We start from the raw sequence: 21026 nt of genomic DNA, 5'->3' as shown, positions 1-21026 counted from the left end.
TATACAACAACAATAGCTCAGTTTGTTGCTTCATCACTTTGTTATTTCCATATGACAACCAGATAAGTAAGCTATGGCAACCACCTAAAATTCTACTTACCACTTGAAAAATTTTAAGTTAGTAACTTATTTGAGCGCCTCGCTGCATCCGAAAGGGGAACTAAGAAAAACAACATAATTTTTTTATCTTATATATGTATGTACCCAAACTATACTATTTTATTATACGTATCTTTAAAGTAAGGTATTAAATTTGTAGTGCTTATTAAATCTTTGGGTATCTCTCATCCCCCCTCAAACAAAATCCCCTTTAGTACTTTGTGGCTGCCATTGGACAAATCATTACACTTTCCACCAACCACGTTACAAAAACCATCAACCGATTATATCATGTTCATCTAAATCCACCCGGTTAACATATAAGTCACTGAAGTCGACAGTTAGAAGATCGAGAAACACTCTGGTTTGATAATTGAATTATTTACACCGAATTATATTATATGGAAAATGGAATTGGAAGATGGAATTTTCTTTAAAAATTGTCCTCTCCATCCATGTTACTCCTGTAGTGTCACGCTAAAGAAGCCAATTACTATTTGTTTCATCTTTGTTTGTTCAACCGTTTAAGCATTTAATTACAACTTAATTTAACTAGCTGTTGTTGTTTGTTAAGTGTTAAACTGTACAATGGGCTATCAGTGTTTTGTCCACCACTAGCATCCAAACTTGATTTCTAGTGCCGTACACCTGTGAACTTACCGCTGGACCACGGGAGGCAGGAGATTTAGTAAATAATTATTCTAAAGTAAATTATAAAATTACAGCCAACAGTAATTACTACAATATATTTAGCACATACTACTAATAAAAATCAAAGACGGTTGATGAACTAAGAAAACAGTTTTATTTACAAAAGATTCGAACGTGTCAATCTACACTTTTTTCCATTTTTAGCGTATCATTGAATAATATCAAAATTATTTTATTAATTAATGGTATAGTAACTTTAATATCTAATTTACTTAAAATATCCTATAAAGATGGAAACGAAAATAAGTACAGATTGTAGAACATGTTGCAGAAGTAATAAAATTACAAGTTGTTGGAGAGTTAAGTGAAGTTATTTATAATAATGTTTGATATAGAGATGTTTGTAATTCATTAAAACCTGGCAGGCTGTCTTTTGTTATGAGTAACTATGCAGAGTTCAAGGTCTTAAGATCCTGCAGTAATGATAACGATATTGTTATACAACATTTTGTGGCTTGTGGTTTCAGCGCGTGAACGAATAGCTGAATGGATTGGTTTAAATAATTGATGGCCGGTCGTTATGGGTGCACTTAATTTATAGACACAAGTTTTAAGTGGCGTTTTCTTTTGTCAATGTACTTTATGTATGAACCATGAATGTATGAGTGGAGGTACTTGACTTTTACACTGAAAGTAATATTTATTGTGTATACATTAGACTAACATGAATTTGAGAAGAGAAGCTTTTTTGTTTACAACTTTGGCAAATAAAAATGTGTTGTTTCTTGTCAAACGTCTTCATCTTTACTATTAGGCTTCGTCCTCCCCATCAATAACCAGCTATTTGGGGCCGGCATGGCCATGTGGTTAGGGCGCTCGACTCGTAATCTAGGGGTTGCGGGTTCGAATCCCTCACACACTAAACATGGTCACCGTTTCAGCTGTGGAGCCGTTATAATGTGACGGTCAATCCCACTATTCGTTCGTAAAAGAGAGGCCGAAGAGTTGGCAGTGGGGGGTGATAACTAGCTGCCTTCCCTCTAATCTCACACTACTAAATTAGGAACGAATAGCGCAGATAGCCCTCGTGTAGCTTAGCGCAAAATTAACAAATAAACAAGCTGTTTTTACAGTACCTACTGGTACATGGTCATAAACAATTAAAGTATGTTTCTATCCTTGTTAGATAAATTCAACCTCTACCCTTTACGTTAGTCACCTCTAAAAATTATTAAGATTTTGAAAGCAACATCATAGTAGAACTTTTAAATGGGTGGCTCTTAACAACAAATCCATTGTTATAATGATGTTACTTATAAAATATTTGAAGAAATTGGGTGATGACAACAATACCCACAACTGGTTCCAGACGGTGTGCTTTCTTATAGCAAAGCCACATAAGGCTATCTGCTGAGCCCACCGAGGAGAATCGAAACCCTGATTTTGTCGTTGTAAATCCGGAGACTTACCGCTGTACACGCGGAAGGCTGGTTTCAGACGGTGAATAGTAGTAGGTGTTGGAACGTTATGGGTTAAAGAATCCAACACCTAATTATCTTTTACAACAGCTATCTAGTTATTTATTTACATTTTTATTTGTTTGTTTTTATTATGTCTAGCTGAGACCCGAAATACATTTATTGTAGTTTTCATGCCCTTCCCTTGGTTTTTACTTATTTTTACACACGGTCTTTAAGCTGCGCTTTCTTTCCGATATTATAGCTCAGATCCATAAATTCTGGTCCATTTAAAACAAGTTATGCGATCAGACAAATATATTCACGTAGATGTAACTTTATAATAGTGTACAAAATCTGAAACAGCTAACAGCATTTACTGTAACGAATTAAAACTACGTTATTGCAAAGTAAAGTAAATGTAAGATTGTAATAAAGGCAAACTTAGTTGAAATATGCAGAAATGTCTAAATGCGTGTTCATAAACAGATAAACATAAGGTATGAATGAATTTCGCGTGCGTATTTTAGCTTATTCAAGAAAGCCAATAGAAATTGAACTTAATGTAATTTTCAATTTTTTAGGAAATTATACTGGAATAAAGCGTTGTTTTGTTTTTAAATACTCTACAAATAAAAAAACCTGAAGTTTAAATCAGCACATGATGACTACGTTGTATCATCGTGTACCATACTTGTTGCATTAAAAAGCTTAGCTGAGCAAAAAACAGGTAAGATGGTTATGGATTGAAAAGGCAATATGGATTTGTTTCTTTGTTTTGGAATTTCGCGCAAAACTACACGAGGGCTATCTGCGCTAACCGTCCCTAATTTTGCAATGTAAGACTAGAGGGAAGACAACTAGTCATCATTACCCACCGCCAACTCTTAGACTACTTTTTTCCAATGAATAGTTGGACTGACCGTCACATTATAACACCACCACGGCATGTTTGGTGTGACGGGGACCCGAATCCACGACCCTCAGATTACGAGTGGAGCGCCTTAACCGCCTGTCCCTGCCGGGCCCCGTTATGGAATCCCAACTCTTCGGACAAAGATCTTTCTGCAATAAATTTGTAGCATTTGAATGGGAAAACTTAATTTGCGAGAACAGTTCCGAATAAGCAAACACAGGTTTATATAGATAGTATGATTCTGAAATATATATACTTGCTAGTTATTCATAAAAAAATTAATAACTATATATAGTTCAAATATAGTATGATGACCGTCTTTAATCACTGGACATCACGCTTTCGGTACACATATCCATCATTGTATGTACTGCTGACGTCATTGCTTATATATAATTAATGCTATTTTAATATTAGAACCGTTTTATTTTCATAAGTAAATATCTAAGTAAATATATTTTAACAGAAATATTACTGTCCAAATCAAAACGTGTGTTGTTGTTTCCTGTATTCCAGGCCCTGGTTCATTACACCTCTTGAATCCCCCCGACAGTTAATTATTCCCCTGAAAGTATACGCTAGAAATGAACAACAGGCTGAAAAACAATACTAAAGTTATTTTAGCCTTCTTAATGCTACTAAGTAGCTTCTGAGAATAATCAAACGTATTGAAGTCAGTCCGACATTTAAGCACATTGTCTTCTTCTTACTTTTCATAAGTCAATAAGAGTATTAACCAGGAATGTTTAGAGTATTAACCAGGAATGTTTAGAGTATTAACCAGGAATGTTTAGAGTATTAACCAGGAATGTTTATGGTATTAACCAGGAATGTTTATGGTATTAACCAGGAATGTTTAGAGTATTAACCAGGAATGTTTAGAGTATTAACCAGGAATGTTTAGAGTATTAACCAGGAATGTTTATGGTATTTTCTGTGATACAACATTCTAAGCATACTTTTTTATGGCAAAAAAAACATTATATCTTTTCCTGCCGTTACTCTGATACAAACGTGTGCAGTTTTCATAATCGCTAAAGTTGTATTGGTTTTTATTTTGCTATGTGGCTGGCTCCTCTTGCTACCTACACTATGTATAAATTTAAAATGTCACTTTCATTCTTGTATTTATCTATCAAATATAACACTTTCTTTTTGTAGGCATACTTTATGAATATTTTATTTTTAAAAACCTATAAGTTATTCCTCGTGAAACTTACATAGGCTGAACAGTTTCTATACATCCACACACCGTGTTTTTCTGTCTCTTCTTTCTTTCACTTATATTAATGATACCGTGTTTCTCCGAAAATAAGACAGGGCTTATATTAATTTTCACTCCAAAATATGACACTAGGGCTTATTTTCGGGGGATGTCTTATTTTGATATATTAAAAAAAATGAAGTTACAAAGTAAAACTATTAAACTAACCATTTAAAATAAACTATTAAACTAACTGATTAATACTTAAACAAACTAATTAGCTAACTATTAAACTAATTAATAAATTAATTTTTTTTTATTTCTTTCCTCTTCCTGCCACTCTTAACTAGGGCTTATTTTAAGGGTAGGGCTTATATTAAAACTATCCCCAAAAATCACACTAGGTCTTATTTTATGGGTAGGTCTTATTATCGGAGAAACACGGTATTCGCCGTGCGTTTTTAGTGTTGGATGTTATTTTAACTGTGATTTTTTTATACAGATTTGTCGCTTTCGAGCTTCTCTCTCAAATTTCACAAAGCTCTCTTTTCCAAAACTATCTACGATAAAAGTATACTACGCCCTTCATATCCAGCTAGGAGAGTTCCTCCTAGCTATGAAACAGGGAGACAAGAGGATCTGAGACAATATAAAATAATAACTGAAAATTTGGGAAGAAAATGCAACTAAGAGCATACGATTATACGCGAAGACTGGTCTTCATCAATAACGACTGAAATTATACTGTTACCGTGTTTCTCCGAAAATAAGACAGGGCTTATATTAATTTTCACTCCAAAATATGACACTAGGGCTTAGTTTCGGGGGATGTCTTATTTTGATATATTAAAAAAATGAAGTTACAAAGTAAAACTATTAAACTAACCATTTAAAATAAACTATTATTAAACTATTAAACTAACTGATTAATACTTAAACAAACTAATTAACTAACTATTAAACTAATTAATAAATTAATTTTTTTTTATTTCTTTCCTCTTCCTGCCACTCTTAACTAGGGCTTATTTTAAGGGTAGGGCTTATATTAAAACTATCCTCCAAAAATCACACTAGGTCTTATTTTATGGGTAGGTCTTATTATCGGAGAAACACGGTAATTTCAAGGTTGAGTGACACTATGAGCAATAAACATGACGAAACGTTTATCACGCAGACTTTTGCTAGGTCGTATGATTATGGTTGTTATTAAAACTGGTGGTGACTGTATAGTTATGTTTTAATATCTCTTAAGAAGGACGAGCTAGTGGATCAGGCACAGTTCTTAGTTTTCAGTAACTCTATACAAAACATCTCATCATAGCTTCAGCCTACACGTGTTTATGGTTATGGTGTTAACGGTAAAATTGAACTACATGTGAAACTGGTTTGTTTTGAATTTCGCGCAAAGCTACACGAGGGCTATCTGCGCTAGCCGTCCATAATTTAGCAGTGTAAGACTAGAGGGAAGGCAGCTAGTCATCGCCACCCCCTCAACTCTTGGGCTACTCTTTGATTGACCGTCACATTATAACGCCCCAACAGCTGAAATAACGAGCACATTTGGGGTGACGGGAATTCGAACCCGTAACTCTCGGATTACGAGTCGAGTGCCTTAATCATCTGGTCATGTACGTGTGAAATTAACAAGCTGAAAAATAATTTGTATTAACCCATGGAAACCAGCACGTTGTTACAAAACACGCGCTGATAACGGCCTATATTTTTGTAGATAAAGCATAGTTTGTATGTTTGTTGCTAACTACAAACTTCTACAAAAGGGATATTTTTACTGTGACAAAAGTAGGTAATGAACCCTGAATTTGAATATATACCTAATAATATAGAAGTTTGCTCACAAAAGTAGGCTTATCCATCTCAATAAAAGGTGGAAAGGAAACCCTGTGGTTAATATTAATACTATAGTAACTTTTACGCGCCTATTTCATTAAGTTATATTACCTTTTTATTATTCGGCTCATTGAATTTGCTACAGTATACTTTTATTTGATTTTGGCATCTAATATCTTTATAAATTATAAACAATCTTGTTTTTCGAGTAGTTGTTTTCTAAGACGGTATAAAAAATCAGTTATGGTCCTTTTCTATTACCATTAGGTATAGCTTTGAATTAGATTTAGTATTTATTCTGCCTTTATATTTGGACTTCGGTGTCACAACTGATGACAGTTCTATCTCACAACTGGCGTCAGAAAACGAAATGCTTTGTCTGCAGATTTAGGGTAGGCTCTTATAGTTCTCTGAATACAAAATTCTAACAGTGGATTTCTTTCAACCTCTAACCTTAATGATTCGACGCAAGAAAGCTCTAACAAGTGCTTTTTTTCATAAAAATCAGTAGGCTGGTCATTATTTTACAATACATGTAAACAAACAAACAGATTATATACTTTCCCACTTTAACTCAAAAGTCATAATACATAGCGTTTTATATTTTTCCAATTAATTTCTTCACATTCTATCTTCTTATATTGCTAATTATTTAAGGTCTCGAATGCCGGTTTTGCTACGGGATCTATATACATTTCCTTTCCGAAACCTTTCTGCGGACTACCTGAAAAGAATTTACGGTTTACGTTATTTTTCTTCAGTATTAAAGTACGCATCATTTATTCTTTCAAGAATACAAGTTTCAGAGATTTTCTAAAACCAAAACCAATTATCTACAGAGAAAAACCTGAACTGAATTCAGTCACTCTCGTGGAACGAGTTTTAAAGCTTTTCTTGTTGATTTTACAAACCACTTGCAAACAATCAGTTATTACTAGAAATGTCTTTCCATGTTTTTTGAAATTTTATAAATAGAATCACCAATTTTAAAACACAAAGTTGCAAGACTTTGTTCTTCCTGATAAAATAACTGCAGGTCACAGAGTATTATGTAGTAACCCCCAACGGGAGCTCTTTGAGTTTTCGCTTTTCTTTTTTTTTTAACGATCAGCGAAGATGTAGTACATTCTATAATTTCGTCATCGGTGTTGTCTATATCCTCAAAATAAAATATAAAAACTGTTTTAAAGAATTTTAATTAGGTATACAACAGGTACACGTAAGCTTCTGAAATTGAAACAAAACAAAATATAAATTTACGAACACACAGCATAAGGTTAATGAAAACAGAACAGTAAGTGTCGTGTGACTCGCACATAATAATATCATAGATATTAAAACCTATTAACAACAATTCAACTACTGATTAAAAGGCCCTGAAATGCCTAGTAATCATCGCTGCATGTTGTAAGAACGACTGAATCAAGAACCACCACTGTGCATTACAATAACATCTGAGTCAGGAGTCATAAATATGTATTAAAATAACGGCTGAATGAGAAATCATCACTGTGTATTATAATAACAGCTGAGTCAGGAGTCATAAATGTGTATTGTAATAACAGCTGAGTTAGGAGTCATAAATGTGTATTATAACAACGGCTGAGTCAGGAATCATCACTGTGTATTATAACAACGGCTGAATCAGGAGTCATCACTGCGTATTATAATAACTAAATCAGAAATCATCACTGTGTATTATAATAACTAAATCAGTAATCATCACTGTGTATTATAATAACAGCTGAGTCAGGAGTCATCACTGTGTATTATAATAACAGCTGAGTCAGGAGTCATAAATGTGTATCATAATAACGGCTGAATGAGAAACCATCACTGTGTATTATAATAACGGCTGAGTCAGGAATCATCGCTGTGTATTATAATAACGGCTGAGTCAGGAATCATCACTGTGTATCATAATAACGGCTGAATGAGAAATCATCACTGTGTATTGTAATAACTAAATCAGGAATCATCACTGTGTATTATAATAACAGCTGAGTCAGGAGTCATCACTGTGTATTGTAATAATGGCTAAATCAGGAGTCATCAGAAGGTATTATTGCAAGTACTGAATCGCAGTAATATATGAAATAACATTTAAACAAACGTTTGTAGGTAGATAACCTATATAACATACAAAAAATAAGGACAGCTAATCCTACTTATAACTATAAAATAACATAAAAAGTTATTGAAATAGTAAGACGAACAAGTTGAAGGAGTAATTTTGGATTTTATCAGTCTCTTAAAATGTTGTAAGCGTACTTGACCTCGTCAGTACCTTGTTGTAAGCTAAAGTTAATCAAGAATATGATAATTCTGGTGTGAACGCCTACTTTCAAACTGGCGAACCATGGTCATAATTAACTTACTTGTAAGTAGACACTAATTATAGGACTATTGTATTTTTAACATTACATCCTATGTCTTATTTCCTTAGGGATTTTCAAAAACCAGAAGAAAGTATAATAATAGTATTCCAACCACATTGGCGACGATGCAATTTGCTTAATACAGAGTTCATCAGGCCAGTTTCAAAACAATAAACACAGTGTTGGTCATAACAGTATGTGATTTAAGCCACTTGTTTCAAGAACATTATTTTATGGTTTGAACGACTTTTTCAAATCGAATCGACCGTAAGTCTGAAGCCTTATAATGCTAAAAATTGGGTTTCGATACCAAGATTTGATTTTTAGTTATTTATTTCTGAAATATGTTTAGGAAACGAACATGTATGATATTAATAATGGAAAGCTGACGATACATGAACTTCGTGAAATATTCTAAAATTCCAACTTATTACTAAAGTGTTTGTATTTATATTTTCAGGTTGCGAAAATGGTCATCGTTGTAGTCCTTGCCTTCGTGTTATGCTGGACACCCTACTTCCTGGTTACTATTATAACTCAGTATCAAAAGGTCAATTTTCTTCATCAGCAAAACTTCTTTTTTACAATGCTTTGTATAAATCTTTGTGCTTTTCTTAACTCCTGTGTTAATCCATTCATCTACGCACTTATGAGCACAAGGTTTAGAAACGGTTTCAAGCAGATTTTAAGAATTTTATTCTGTTATTCTTCAACACCCAGCTCTCCAATCTCAAAAAAAACGACTCGCAGGACCCCAACAGGAAGAGGATTATCCTTTGGTTACAACCACCAGATGGTGTTGTTATACAATGAGATGACGCACAATTCTTCTGAAAGTGTGCTACAAAGTGGAGTAACCCAGTTAAGCCTACCCACGGGCAGTTTTTGCAAAAGTCGGAAAATTGTTAGAAAAATTCCAGAAAAGTCAAAAGTGATGAAGGCCGTGGACGGTCATCGTAATGATGTTGTAGTAGCATTACCTGGCGACCTGAAGAAATTCGATCACCAATGTTCTGATGTTAGACCCACACAACAAATTCTTACAACTGCGTTTTTGTATCCGTTAGTTAAAGATAAATATAAAGTCACTAAACGTTCACACAGCGAGGCTGAACTTGACCGTTTGTTTCCAAAAGTTTCTGAAGATGGCTACGATTCGCTGTCTCGATCAGATGGCTGCTATAAGAGGGAATATGTAGGATTCCTATCTTCAACTAATACACAGGATAAAATCACTAAATGTGTTGAGAAACACGATGAAGACGAATCCCCATCTCGAGCCAAAGATTTTGCCATTTGCATTCTTAATACTCAGGAGACAATAAGTAGCGAACGAACAAGTCCTGTTTATAAGCTTGACAAGATATTCAAGAGTTCAGACGTAGTTCAGTCAGGAGAACGTGTCATAAAATCATGCACTACCATTCCTGATGTTTTCTACCGAGACAAACAAACTGACCAGCCAGTAACCTTCCTTAAATTCAAGAGGCATTCAGTGCCCCCTAAATTCGTGAATTTCGTTTTTCCAACTCAAGAGATGACACAAGGTTTTAAACAAACAGATTCAGTGTTATCTGGTATTTCTTAACTCCACCATACTTTAAACGAACAGATTCAGTGTTATCTGGTATTTCTTAACTCCACCATACTTTAAACGAACAGATTCAGTGTTATCTGGTATTTCTTAACTCCACCATACTTTAAACGAACAGATTCAGTGTTACCTGGTATTTCTTAACTCCACCATACTTTAAACGAACAGATTCAGTGTTACCTGGTATTTCTTAACTCCACCATACTTTAAACGAACAGATTCAGTGTTACCTGGTATTTCTTAACTCCACCATACTTTAAACGAACAGATTCAGTGTTATCTGGTATTTCTTAACTACACCATACTTTAAACAAACAGATTCAGTGTTATCTGGTATTTTTTAACTCCACCATACTTTAAACGAACAGATTCAGTGTTATCGGGTATTTCTTAACTCCACCATACTTTAAACGAACAGATTCAGTGTTATCCGGTATTTCTTAACTCCACCATACTTTAAACGAACAGATTCAGTGTTTCTGGTATTTCTTAACTCCACCATACTTTAAACGAACAGATTCAGTGTTATCTGGTATTTCTTAACTCCACCATACTTTAAACCAACAGATTCAGTGTTATCTGGTATTTCTTACTCCACCATACTTTTCTATATTTATTTTATTTTGTAGTAACAAGACATTAAATTAAGATCTGATTTTTTTTAGAAATTTCGAACTGACAAGATATATATCTACCTGTATTTTCCTGCTTTATGACTTAGTATCCACCGGTGTCATGTTATAGTTATGGTCATATTTTGTAATCGTATATTATTGATGTGCAACTTAACTCTTAAGATTTGTGAAGAACAGTACAATACCATTGTAACTGTGTTTATGTGTGAAATGTAAACAAATACTCATATAAAAACGTAATATATATATATATATATGTAAGCATTCGGAAAAACTTTTAAAAACGAGCTTTCGTCGTTGTGTTTTATTGTATCTTAATTTTTTCCGGTTTAGTTTTGTTAGGTTCACAAACATAATAGACAGTTTTAATCATGTATCGAAAAATGTCATCATTGTAAACTTCTAGTCTTTCCATAACAACTTTCAACCGTTTCGTAGAATAGCTATAATTTTTTATAGCTTTGATGTTTCGTAAGGCTTAATTAAAAATATGACTAAAGGTATTACACACAAATTACTTCTAAGTGAAACACAGGTTTACTGTTTAATTTTTTTCGAAATTTTCTCCAGTCATTTAATATTTTTAACAAATTAAACCATGATATATAAAATTAAGTTTTGATAATTTACAAAAACTTTGACACACAAGATGAAAGGTTTCGTTAATTTATAGGAGATATGACGTAAAAATAGCGCTTTTAATAATATACTAAAACATAGAAAATACAAAATTAGCACTTTTGATAACTTACAATAACTGTGGTGTAAAAAATTAGTACATTTGGTAATTTACAATACTTTAAGCAAATGGAAGTAAATCAATTTTTCGATAATTTACAAGAACTGTCGAACCAGAATAACAAATATCGTTTATATTTCGTGGTACCGACTAAAATTATTTAAAACTTGTTGAATATATCACTTACATACCTGCAGTTCACTTTATATCAGTGTATGTTTTACGTATGATATTCCGAACGAGAAATAATGTGTAAGCGAAAACGTTAAAGATTTATTTACTGTGCTAAAGTGAAGTGTCAGATTAGTAAAAGAAATAATAATAATCTATTTATTCATGAAATATTCCGTAAAGTCAGTGTTGTCATGTACTTTTCAAAATTTAGTCATTTACTGTTTGCTTCCAGTAACCAAAAACTAGTACAGTCTGACAATGGTACCAAAATTATTTGAATTCTACTATTTTGAAGATGAAATTACTTTTATGTTCATAGTAGATTTAAGAAATAAAAAATGCAGTATTTAATCAATATCTGCAGAATTAAAAAATAGAACTTATAAAAGTAAGAAACTTTTCACCAGCCTATATCAGTTTTAAAACTCTGGCCTTAAAGAAAGTAAGAAGGCATCTGGTGTTTAGTTCAAATGTGAATAACTTGACAAAAAAAATTCAAACTCGAAACGATCTAAATTTAAAACATTTTATATTTATAAACCAGTGAACTTTTTGTAGAACCCCTTATTATGTATTTTTCACATAAAGCATAATAATATCATAGCTTCGTGTTTAAAAATAGTCAAATTTACTAATATTACATTATTATACAATCTAAAGTATGCATAATGGTTAACTATTATACACTAAAATAAATCATCAAACACTGGTACACTTAAGCTAACAGAGAGCAACGTCTTGGGTAACGTTAATTTTCTGTTTGTAACTTAGAAGAAACTTGATTTAACACTAATTTCTAACTAAGCTGTAAGTAAATATCACAAGGTTCAGATTATACAGATTGTTGTAACATACTTATCGTTAGAATTATATGATGAAAAAGTAAGGATCTGAAACACGTGCTTACAAATCTTTATGTAATACAGAGACAGTAGAAGAAAGGCTTGTAATTATCATAATAATCTATCAAATTAACATGTAATATTTATATAATTAAACACACGTGTAGTAACCGAGGACGAACATAGAGGTACATGTAATCGGTAGAGAAAACCGTGTCTAACTAGAAGTATGAAAAATACATTTATGACACTAAGAAAAACTTTATTCGCTTTTATGTTAACAACTTACAATTATTTGAAATAAAGTGTTTGGCAAACCGAATTTATTGAATTGAAAGTTAGGTTTCATTTTCTTTTTTATTCTCTACAACGCTCTTTTCTTTCCCACAGCCCGAATCTTTCTTTCCAAATATTTCTGATTGTTGTGCTAGTTACAGGAACAAGAGTTCATATAAAGACAAATTAACTACATAACTCCAGATGTCACCCCCTCACACACATACACACACAGTGTTCTTAATTCGTCCACTGCAGTTAGAAATTGAAGGCATAAAAATAACCTTTCATACTTGTCTTTTGTCTCCCACAAGTCATTGTCTGAGAATAATCTGAGTTTATCTTGATTTTTGTAAAACTTAGGCCTAACAATTCTTAGGCCTGTCGGTTTCCAATATTTCGCCAGCTTTCGTCCTTTTTACTGTATACAATCTTATCATTGACCAAGTCATATGTGAACATTTCTCTCATAGGTAATATTAAAGTAAACATATTTTATCATACTTCTTGACGTACATATCTATCCGAAATCTCAATTGGATTTAACTCGAATTTCACAATTCTTTTGTGTATTTTTAAATAAATTTGAATTTATCAAGTTGATGGATATTTTGGTAGAGACGGTAAGTGACTGTAAAGAAAAAAAAATACCTTATGTTGTGCGTATATCAGAAATAATAATTCAAAATGATACAGAAGACGGTAGACAACTGTAAACGAAAGTGAGAAAAGCAGCTAAATGAGTTATTTCCAATCAAGTATATAAGATTCAGCACATAAAGTCTCTCAATAATTGAATGTTAATAACTGTGGGATGGCCTTGTGTGACGTGATTATGATGTTACCCTGTGGTACAGCGGTAAGTCTACGGACGTACAACGCTAAAATCAGGGATTCGATTCCCCTTGGTGGGCTTAGCAGATAGCCCGATGTGGCTTTGCTATAAGAAAACACACACACACACCCATGGATGGCTTTCCTTGGTCTTTAATTAAATAAAACATGAATATAAAAACCAAGTCACATATGTAGAGATTTATCGGAACAAGGAGTGCTTTTATGTATTTATTCATGTAGTATTCCTGTATTTTAAATTATTTTCTATAAATTATGTTTTGTTGTTTACTCGTGGTTTTGAAGCAGATTGATAAAAGGAGTTGTTCCTTATTGAAGAGGGCGTGTTTTTGTTTACCTGTTAGACGAGGTAACTAAGTTGAAATCAATAAGAGGAAGGACTCTGTTCTTGAATTAACAGTTTGCTACAACCACATCTTCTAAAGTTCGTTTGTAATTATAAGAAAAGTTCAAAGTTTTGGAAGTTTATATAAGGTTCCATTTATTTGGTTTAACAGTTTTGCCCCTCTTGTCTTCTCGTAAGCTCTCTTTTCTCTTTAGAGAAAAACGTGGTTCGGTTACAGTGTTAAATATAGCTTTAGAAATCAAGTTAATGATAAGACAGCGTAAACTACAAGACAATGTACTCTAAACTACAAGATAATGTACTCTAGTAGTAGTTGTAGTTAATGATAATTACTGTGTATGAGCTACACGTATGACATTTACAATTAACTTGCTGACTATCGAGTAGTTAGCGTAGCAGTTTTAATTGTTAGTTATTGTAGATGTTGTCACTTTGTTTGTGTAGGTATCACTGTAGTAACCAATAATAAAGTTTTTCCATCAGACTATAGAGCAAAGCTTTGTCTTTTTCTTTCCTTCACATTCATAATTCAACTGTCCCTTTCATTTCTTTATCTTTATTTCACAAATTAGTTTCATTGCAGAAGAAACGGAGGGACAACAATTGAAGGAACCTTATAATATCAAAAACATTTGGAGAAATATGCGAGAAGAAAGAAAAATATTTTTGTATATAAAATATCAGATTCAGTTTTAAGGAAAGTTCTATAAATTTCATGCACTTACTTTAAAAAAAACTAAGTAAAATCATAACCATACATTAAATATTATTGTTTCAGTACAAAATTGTAAAGGGTAACTAAAACCTATAAAAAATACGGAATTTTTTCAAACATAGAACAGCTAACGAGTTAGCATAAATACAGAATATTAGCAAATAATGTGCTCATTGTTCCTTTGTTTTTGAGCTCAGAGCTGTAAAATGTGCTAACTATTCTGTGTCCAATACCGACATTATAACCATTGAACCATCTGCGGTCACACACCTACTGAAGGCTTAATTCATATAAATTGAAAAAGTTGACTATCAGAGGAGGTTATTTTTTCCAAGGAGTACAAGTGCACAAAATAAGTCCTGTGTTCATTTATATCAGAAAACAAGAAGAAAAGAACTTCCTGCAGAATAAAAGATCAACAAACACCAGTAGGAGAAGAGTTTACACAAAGATACAATAAGTTTTTTTATATCACTTTGGAAATGACTTGGCTGTGATGATAGTATAGCCTCTCATATTATGTTTCTTTATCGTTTTACTGATGAACTTATAAAACTTTGAATCAAAAGAAATCATTCCGCGTGTACTTTTCTCCTATACTCACCATGGTAGCAAAGAAATAACCTGTTCGGGTAATTTGTTTTGTCGTATCTCATCATGAGACCTATGGAAATATTATCTCAACAGGACGTCTGGCAGACATCATTTAGAATACCAGCGCTTCAGATGACAGTCTGTCACCGGAAAGCAGAAAATTGGTACTATGTTGAAGAGCGGTGGATTGATTGGATACAAACAAACACACAAGTGTTCTTTTAATATCGACCAGATGTAACCAAACCTATCCATGCATCACGTCATGTGTGCATTGTATCATCAGTTACAGCATTCTGTACGCTTTCAGTTATATTTTGTTTATTATGAGGTCTTGAACATATATTCGATTTTATTAAGGATATCTGTTCTTAAGAAAGGTTTATAATGAATGTAGGACTAGCTATAACTAAACCCATCCACCACACAATGTTTGGATTGTTAGATGTACACAACATACTTTACAAGCGTTCATCTTAGATTGTTTCTACCCTATCTGTCTGTGTTTATTTTAGCAAAATCGTGAGTGCGCACCAGAGAATAAATATAGATGTGTTTTTAAGGATATGCTTCATAAACAATAAGAAATTTATAGATACGAACTAATATAATAACATAAACATGAACTACAAATACGTTATATATGGACAATTATAAGTTTTAAGAATATAATATTGTCTGTAGAAAAACATTCGATATTTAGCTAAATATTAAATTTTTGCTCTAAATTTCAAAAACGCACGAACTAATTAACAAACGTTAATAGAAACAATTGTTTAATTGTAACTTGACAGGCTGGATAAACGATTGTTTAATTGTAACTTGACAGGCTGGATAAACAGTTGTTTAATTGTAATTGAGAGGCTAGATAAACGATTGTTTATTTGCAACTCGACATGCTAGATAACCAGCGTGGAATAAGTGGATGTTCTGAAGCAACAATTGAACTGAGATTATGGTAAGTAATAACAAATATACGAAAACTTTTGACGAGTTAAAACTTGAATACTTTAAAATAATCGTGCCAGTGATCGAATCATCGTACGCGTTCAGGAAACAAATTTTGCTAACTGTAAAAACTGTAAGTTGTAATAAAATACACTAAATCATTAATTACACTCGAAACTAAACTAATAGTTTAAAACGTTCTGACGTTATTCTTTATATGAAGTGAATAAGCTATCAGATACCTTTGACTAACACAGCATAATCGATTACATAAAAGTTTCGTCAAACAAGCAACATTAAAGTATTCGCCGTGAGAAAGTGCAGGAGGTTGTTGAATAAAATGAAAATTTATTTTTAATATATCTTACTGTTATGTATCTTCGAACACCATTCAATTCTGTTCAAACGGACTGGTGAAGAATTTTCCAGAACTAATTATAAAAAAAACGTGAGTATTTATAGATATCTAGGTTTCATCGAATGTTTCATTGTTGTAGAAAAAGTAATGTATTTATAAGATGAAAACATTTAATCCATTGAGTTAGAGGTAAAGTTTATAATACAGATGATTTACTTATTGTTAGTTGTGAGGACAAACTTTGTATTTTACTGTGTATTATGCAAATACATTAGTATTTACTTTAATGTTTAAATTAGCTAATTTTATCACGTTTAATATTTTATTGTACATTAATTTTGAAGGGTGCATGTTTTATTTTATAATTTAAAGTACTTTGTTGCTTGTCTTTTAAAATCTCTTCTAGAGATAATTTCGGAACCCTAAAGGAGAGTTAAAACAGCAGAAGTGCCATAACTCTGATTATTTATTAAAATAAGAAAATGAAAATTAGTGTAAGATGGGAAATACATGTTTAAATATGGCTATATCTTTTAACAGATTTAACCTCTATTTACAAAATTCGCCTGTGAATCAGTTAAAAAATAACAAGTGACAGCTGTCAGAACTAAAATACCACGTTATTAATTTTCTGCAATCAGTTTTGGTAAGTTAATTATTTTTGTGAAAACAGAAAACTAGATCAGAGAATACTGATCTCCTCTTTTTATCTTAAATTTTTTTCGATTTGACTTTTTTTAAACATTCCAATTTTCACTATCACTACACTGAAAGTAGTTAGTTGACTTTCAGTGAGACACTGACCTATGAGCTACAATCACCTAAAGTTAATCAATTGATCCTTAAAAATAAACTTAAACTTTGCACCAACTTTGATCAAAATCAAATGAACCTGAAGATGACCTAGGAAGGTCGAAATGTTGTTCTCTCCTTATCAATAAAAGTGTTAATACCCATACCAGCTGTTCTGAGATACATTTGTATTTCAAGTGGGTTTCTCGTCATCAAGAAAAATAGATGAAACTCTTTTGACAGGCATACAGAAGCGAAAATGATTCTCTCGTCCTGGTTATTATTTCTATAAAACAGTTACAACTAGATTACTGGAACTGATAAGTAAGACTTATCTCTTCAAACTGGTATTTCAGTCCTCATTACAGTCACACACCATTAACAACAGCATTATAAAGTCTGAGTTGTCTAGGACACAGGTTACTACTGTTAAACGAATAAGAAATGGAATTTTCTCTCCAAGTTCCAAAAAGTAGGATAAAACACATCGCCTAGTAGGCTCATTTAACAAAAATAGCATTACAAACAATTTATTAAGACAATAATACAATGGCATAATTATTGGCGACGAAAGCATATAACGACACTAGTAGGCAATGCGCAAAATACTATGCATCAAATTGTTTGTTATTTCCATGGGTGTAAAATGCATTAGTCCGACGCCTGTGGTGGCCCAGCATGGCCAGGTAGTTAAGACACTCGGATGATAATTTGAGGGTCGCACGTTCTAATCCCCCTCACAACAGACATTATGCTCGGCCTTTCAGCCGTGAGGCTTTATAATGTGACGGTCAATCTCACTATTCGTTGGTAAAAGAGTAGTCCAAGAGTTGGCGGTGCGTGACGATGACTAGCTGCTTCTCTCTAGTCTTACACTGCCAAATTAGGGATAACTAGCGCAGATAGCCCTCGTGTAGCTTTGCGCGAAATTCAAAAAAACAAACAGACGCCCGAGATTACTGTGAATTCAAAGTATATTAACTATTCTAAAACGAGAACGGTTCTGTTTGCATGAGATGTGCGCGTGTGTAAAATCCAACTACATATAAACAAACAAAATTGTTTGTTGAATTTCGCACGAAACTAGTCTAAAGCTCTCTGTATTTGCCTTCCCTATTATTGTAGTAATAAACAAAAGAGAAAGCAGGTAGATAACACCACCCACTGACAACATTAATGGCATGCTTTAATCAAATAGTGGACTGTGAAGTTTGATAGGCACTATTATAATGCGCCCACAAATGAAACGTGTAAGTAATGACTGTTATTACTATTTATTTTTGCGACAACGAGGCACCGACCATGGAGCTCTAGTTCCACAAACCGTCAAGCTCAGCCCTAACAAACTTTGATTCTTAGCCACAAAATAACATTTATAACTTTAATAATGTGTTAAAACTGTATAGCACATGCTTCTTAGTATGTGAATTAATTGATAAACCAGGGTTTAAAATGAACAGAATAGTGCAGTTCAGCTATTATCAAAATTGATTCATTTTATATTTTAATTAAAATCATTAAATACCAATTGTCATTAAAATGTTTGTCGTAGCTTGTTTATCGACATTTTCTTCGTAAGCCTAACATACAAACACGTATACAGAACTCATTTAAACTGTTGTACATTAAGATGCATTATTATTTAGTTCTGTGTTTATAGTACGTTGAAACCTGCGTGTCTGCATTTAGAATTGTTACTTTTTGACCCAAAGTTTCACTAATATGGCATGAAACAGTTAATTCAGCGCTCTGCAGTCTTTTTTATAAAAACTAAAAAAAGCGACATGTTCCGAATGTCGAACCGCCTTCGTGTTTTATTACTATTATTATTTCGCTGTATGAAGTTAACCTGTAAAATTGCAGTCACGTGTGCTGCATTTAAACGTATTAGTTTTATCTTTGTAATACTATGGAAAACTCACTGCAATGAATGCAGGTATGTGTATATTTGCATTATACATAACTTAGTCATTTACGGTTGAAAAAAAAAATAGTCGTGCTAGTACATTTCTTATGGTAGGGGTAATACGTCAAACGCCCCCCAGTGGCTCAGAGGTATGTCTGCAGACTTACAACGCTAAAAAAACCGGGTTTCGATACCCGTGGTGGGCAGAGTATAGAGTGTAGCTTTGTGCTTAATTCAAAGCAACAATACGTCAAATAATTTTGCAGTCGTCCTTTTGTATCAAACTCTATCGTAAAGAGCTATTGTTATTTCATAATAATGTCATAACCTCCTTTTCTAAATGAAGAAATAAAGGTTTAGAACAATCGCTCAAACATAAATAACTATTATGTTTTTTTCAAGACAAGGCCCAGCATGGCCAGATGAGTTAAGGCGTTCGACTCGTAATCTGAGGGTCGCGGATAATAAAATGGTTTCATATACTGTTTTTATTGCTATCAATGGCTATAAAACTGAGAAAGGTCTCTTTTTATTATGTCTTTCATTTATTATTTACTGTTATAAGTTATTAACTTTCATTGCTAGTGTGCTCAACTTTATGATTGTAATAAGAACTTTGGAACTATTTCTTGGATCAATTAACAACTAATATCTTTCAAAAAATTTATTTGGAAAAAACTTTGTGCTCTATCTCGCGTAATAAACACTATTACAGTAGGGAAGATAAGGCAAAACAGCTAGTTCCCATCAGCTACCGTGATTTATCAAAATTTATGAAGTGCTGCTATCGAAATCAATTACATTTAACTTCAACTTTTCGGTTTCAAGAACTTTGATTTAAGGTGAACACTTTCAGTTGTGATATGGTTACAAAATAAATATTTCAGGAAATTTCACTCTATTAATTTCAAACAATAAGGAATTATAGACAACCAGATATTTTATAATAATAAAAAAAACGCCGCTGAATGAAATAATGACTTAAAATAAGACGCTGAGGTATGGGGATGCGTCTTACCTCACACAACGAAATAATTTCTGCTATAGACTTTATCCACAATGTACGTTGTCCTATTTAACGCCTTTACATCTGAACGTAAAATATTCACAGCAGCATATTGTGTTTCGAACTTTGAACCTTCTAATTCTCAGCCCACATAATCTACATATAACAGACTGCACCAGGCTGATAACATTGCAAAAACACAAATATTCTACTGTACATTGAGAGAAGTTGTAAAGAAATTAGGTCTAAAATTGATATGTTATTTTTCTGTTTAAAATTTAAAAAAAAAAGATGTGGCTTTAGGGTCTTAAAGAGGAGTGTGAATTTTGTTTTCTTCTAAGCTAATATTTAATCTAATATTGACTAAATCCCTCAAGTGTTTCCTCTCAGCTATCTTTCTGTTGCAGTCAAACATTTTGTATCTCCCGGGATTAACTGCAGCACCTCTCACACGTCATGCTAGAACTCTGCCAACTAAGGTGGGGCCAGGTGGTTAGAGCGCTCGACTCTTAATCTGAGGGTCGCGGGCTCGAATCTCAGTCACACCAAACATGCTCGCCATGTCAGTCATGGGGGAATTATAATGTGACGGTCAATCCCACTAGTCGTTCGTAAAAGAGTAGCCCAAGAGTTGATGGTTGGTGGTGATTACTAGCTGCTTTCCCTCTAGTCTTACACTGCCAAATTACGGAT

The 21026-nt window shown here is 33.0% G+C and overlaps 1 protein-coding gene across 1 annotated transcript in view; it reads left to right on the top strand.

The window, feature by feature from the left end:
• The window catches only part of LOC143252023 (neuropeptide FF receptor 2-like), a 33499-nt gene extending 21682 nt beyond the window's left edge, over positions 1-11817 (top strand). Inside the window, exon 3 of the mRNA XM_076503551.1 lies at positions 9014-11817. Coding sequence (XP_076359666.1) covers positions 9014-10141 — 1128 coding nt within the window. The 3' untranslated portion in view covers positions 10142-11817. The remainder of the gene's footprint in view (positions 1-9013) is intronic.
• The last annotated feature ends 9209 nt before the right edge of the window (positions 11818-21026 follow it).

The sequence above is a fragment of the Tachypleus tridentatus genome, chromosome 6 (assembly GCF_004210375.1).
Source record: "Tachypleus tridentatus isolate NWPU-2018 chromosome 6, ASM421037v1, whole genome shotgun sequence".
Taxonomy (NCBI): domain Eukaryota; kingdom Metazoa; phylum Arthropoda; class Merostomata; order Xiphosura; family Limulidae; genus Tachypleus; species Tachypleus tridentatus.
The sequence above is the reverse complement of the archived record's forward strand: the minus strand, read 5'-3'. Positions and strand labels throughout refer to the sequence as shown.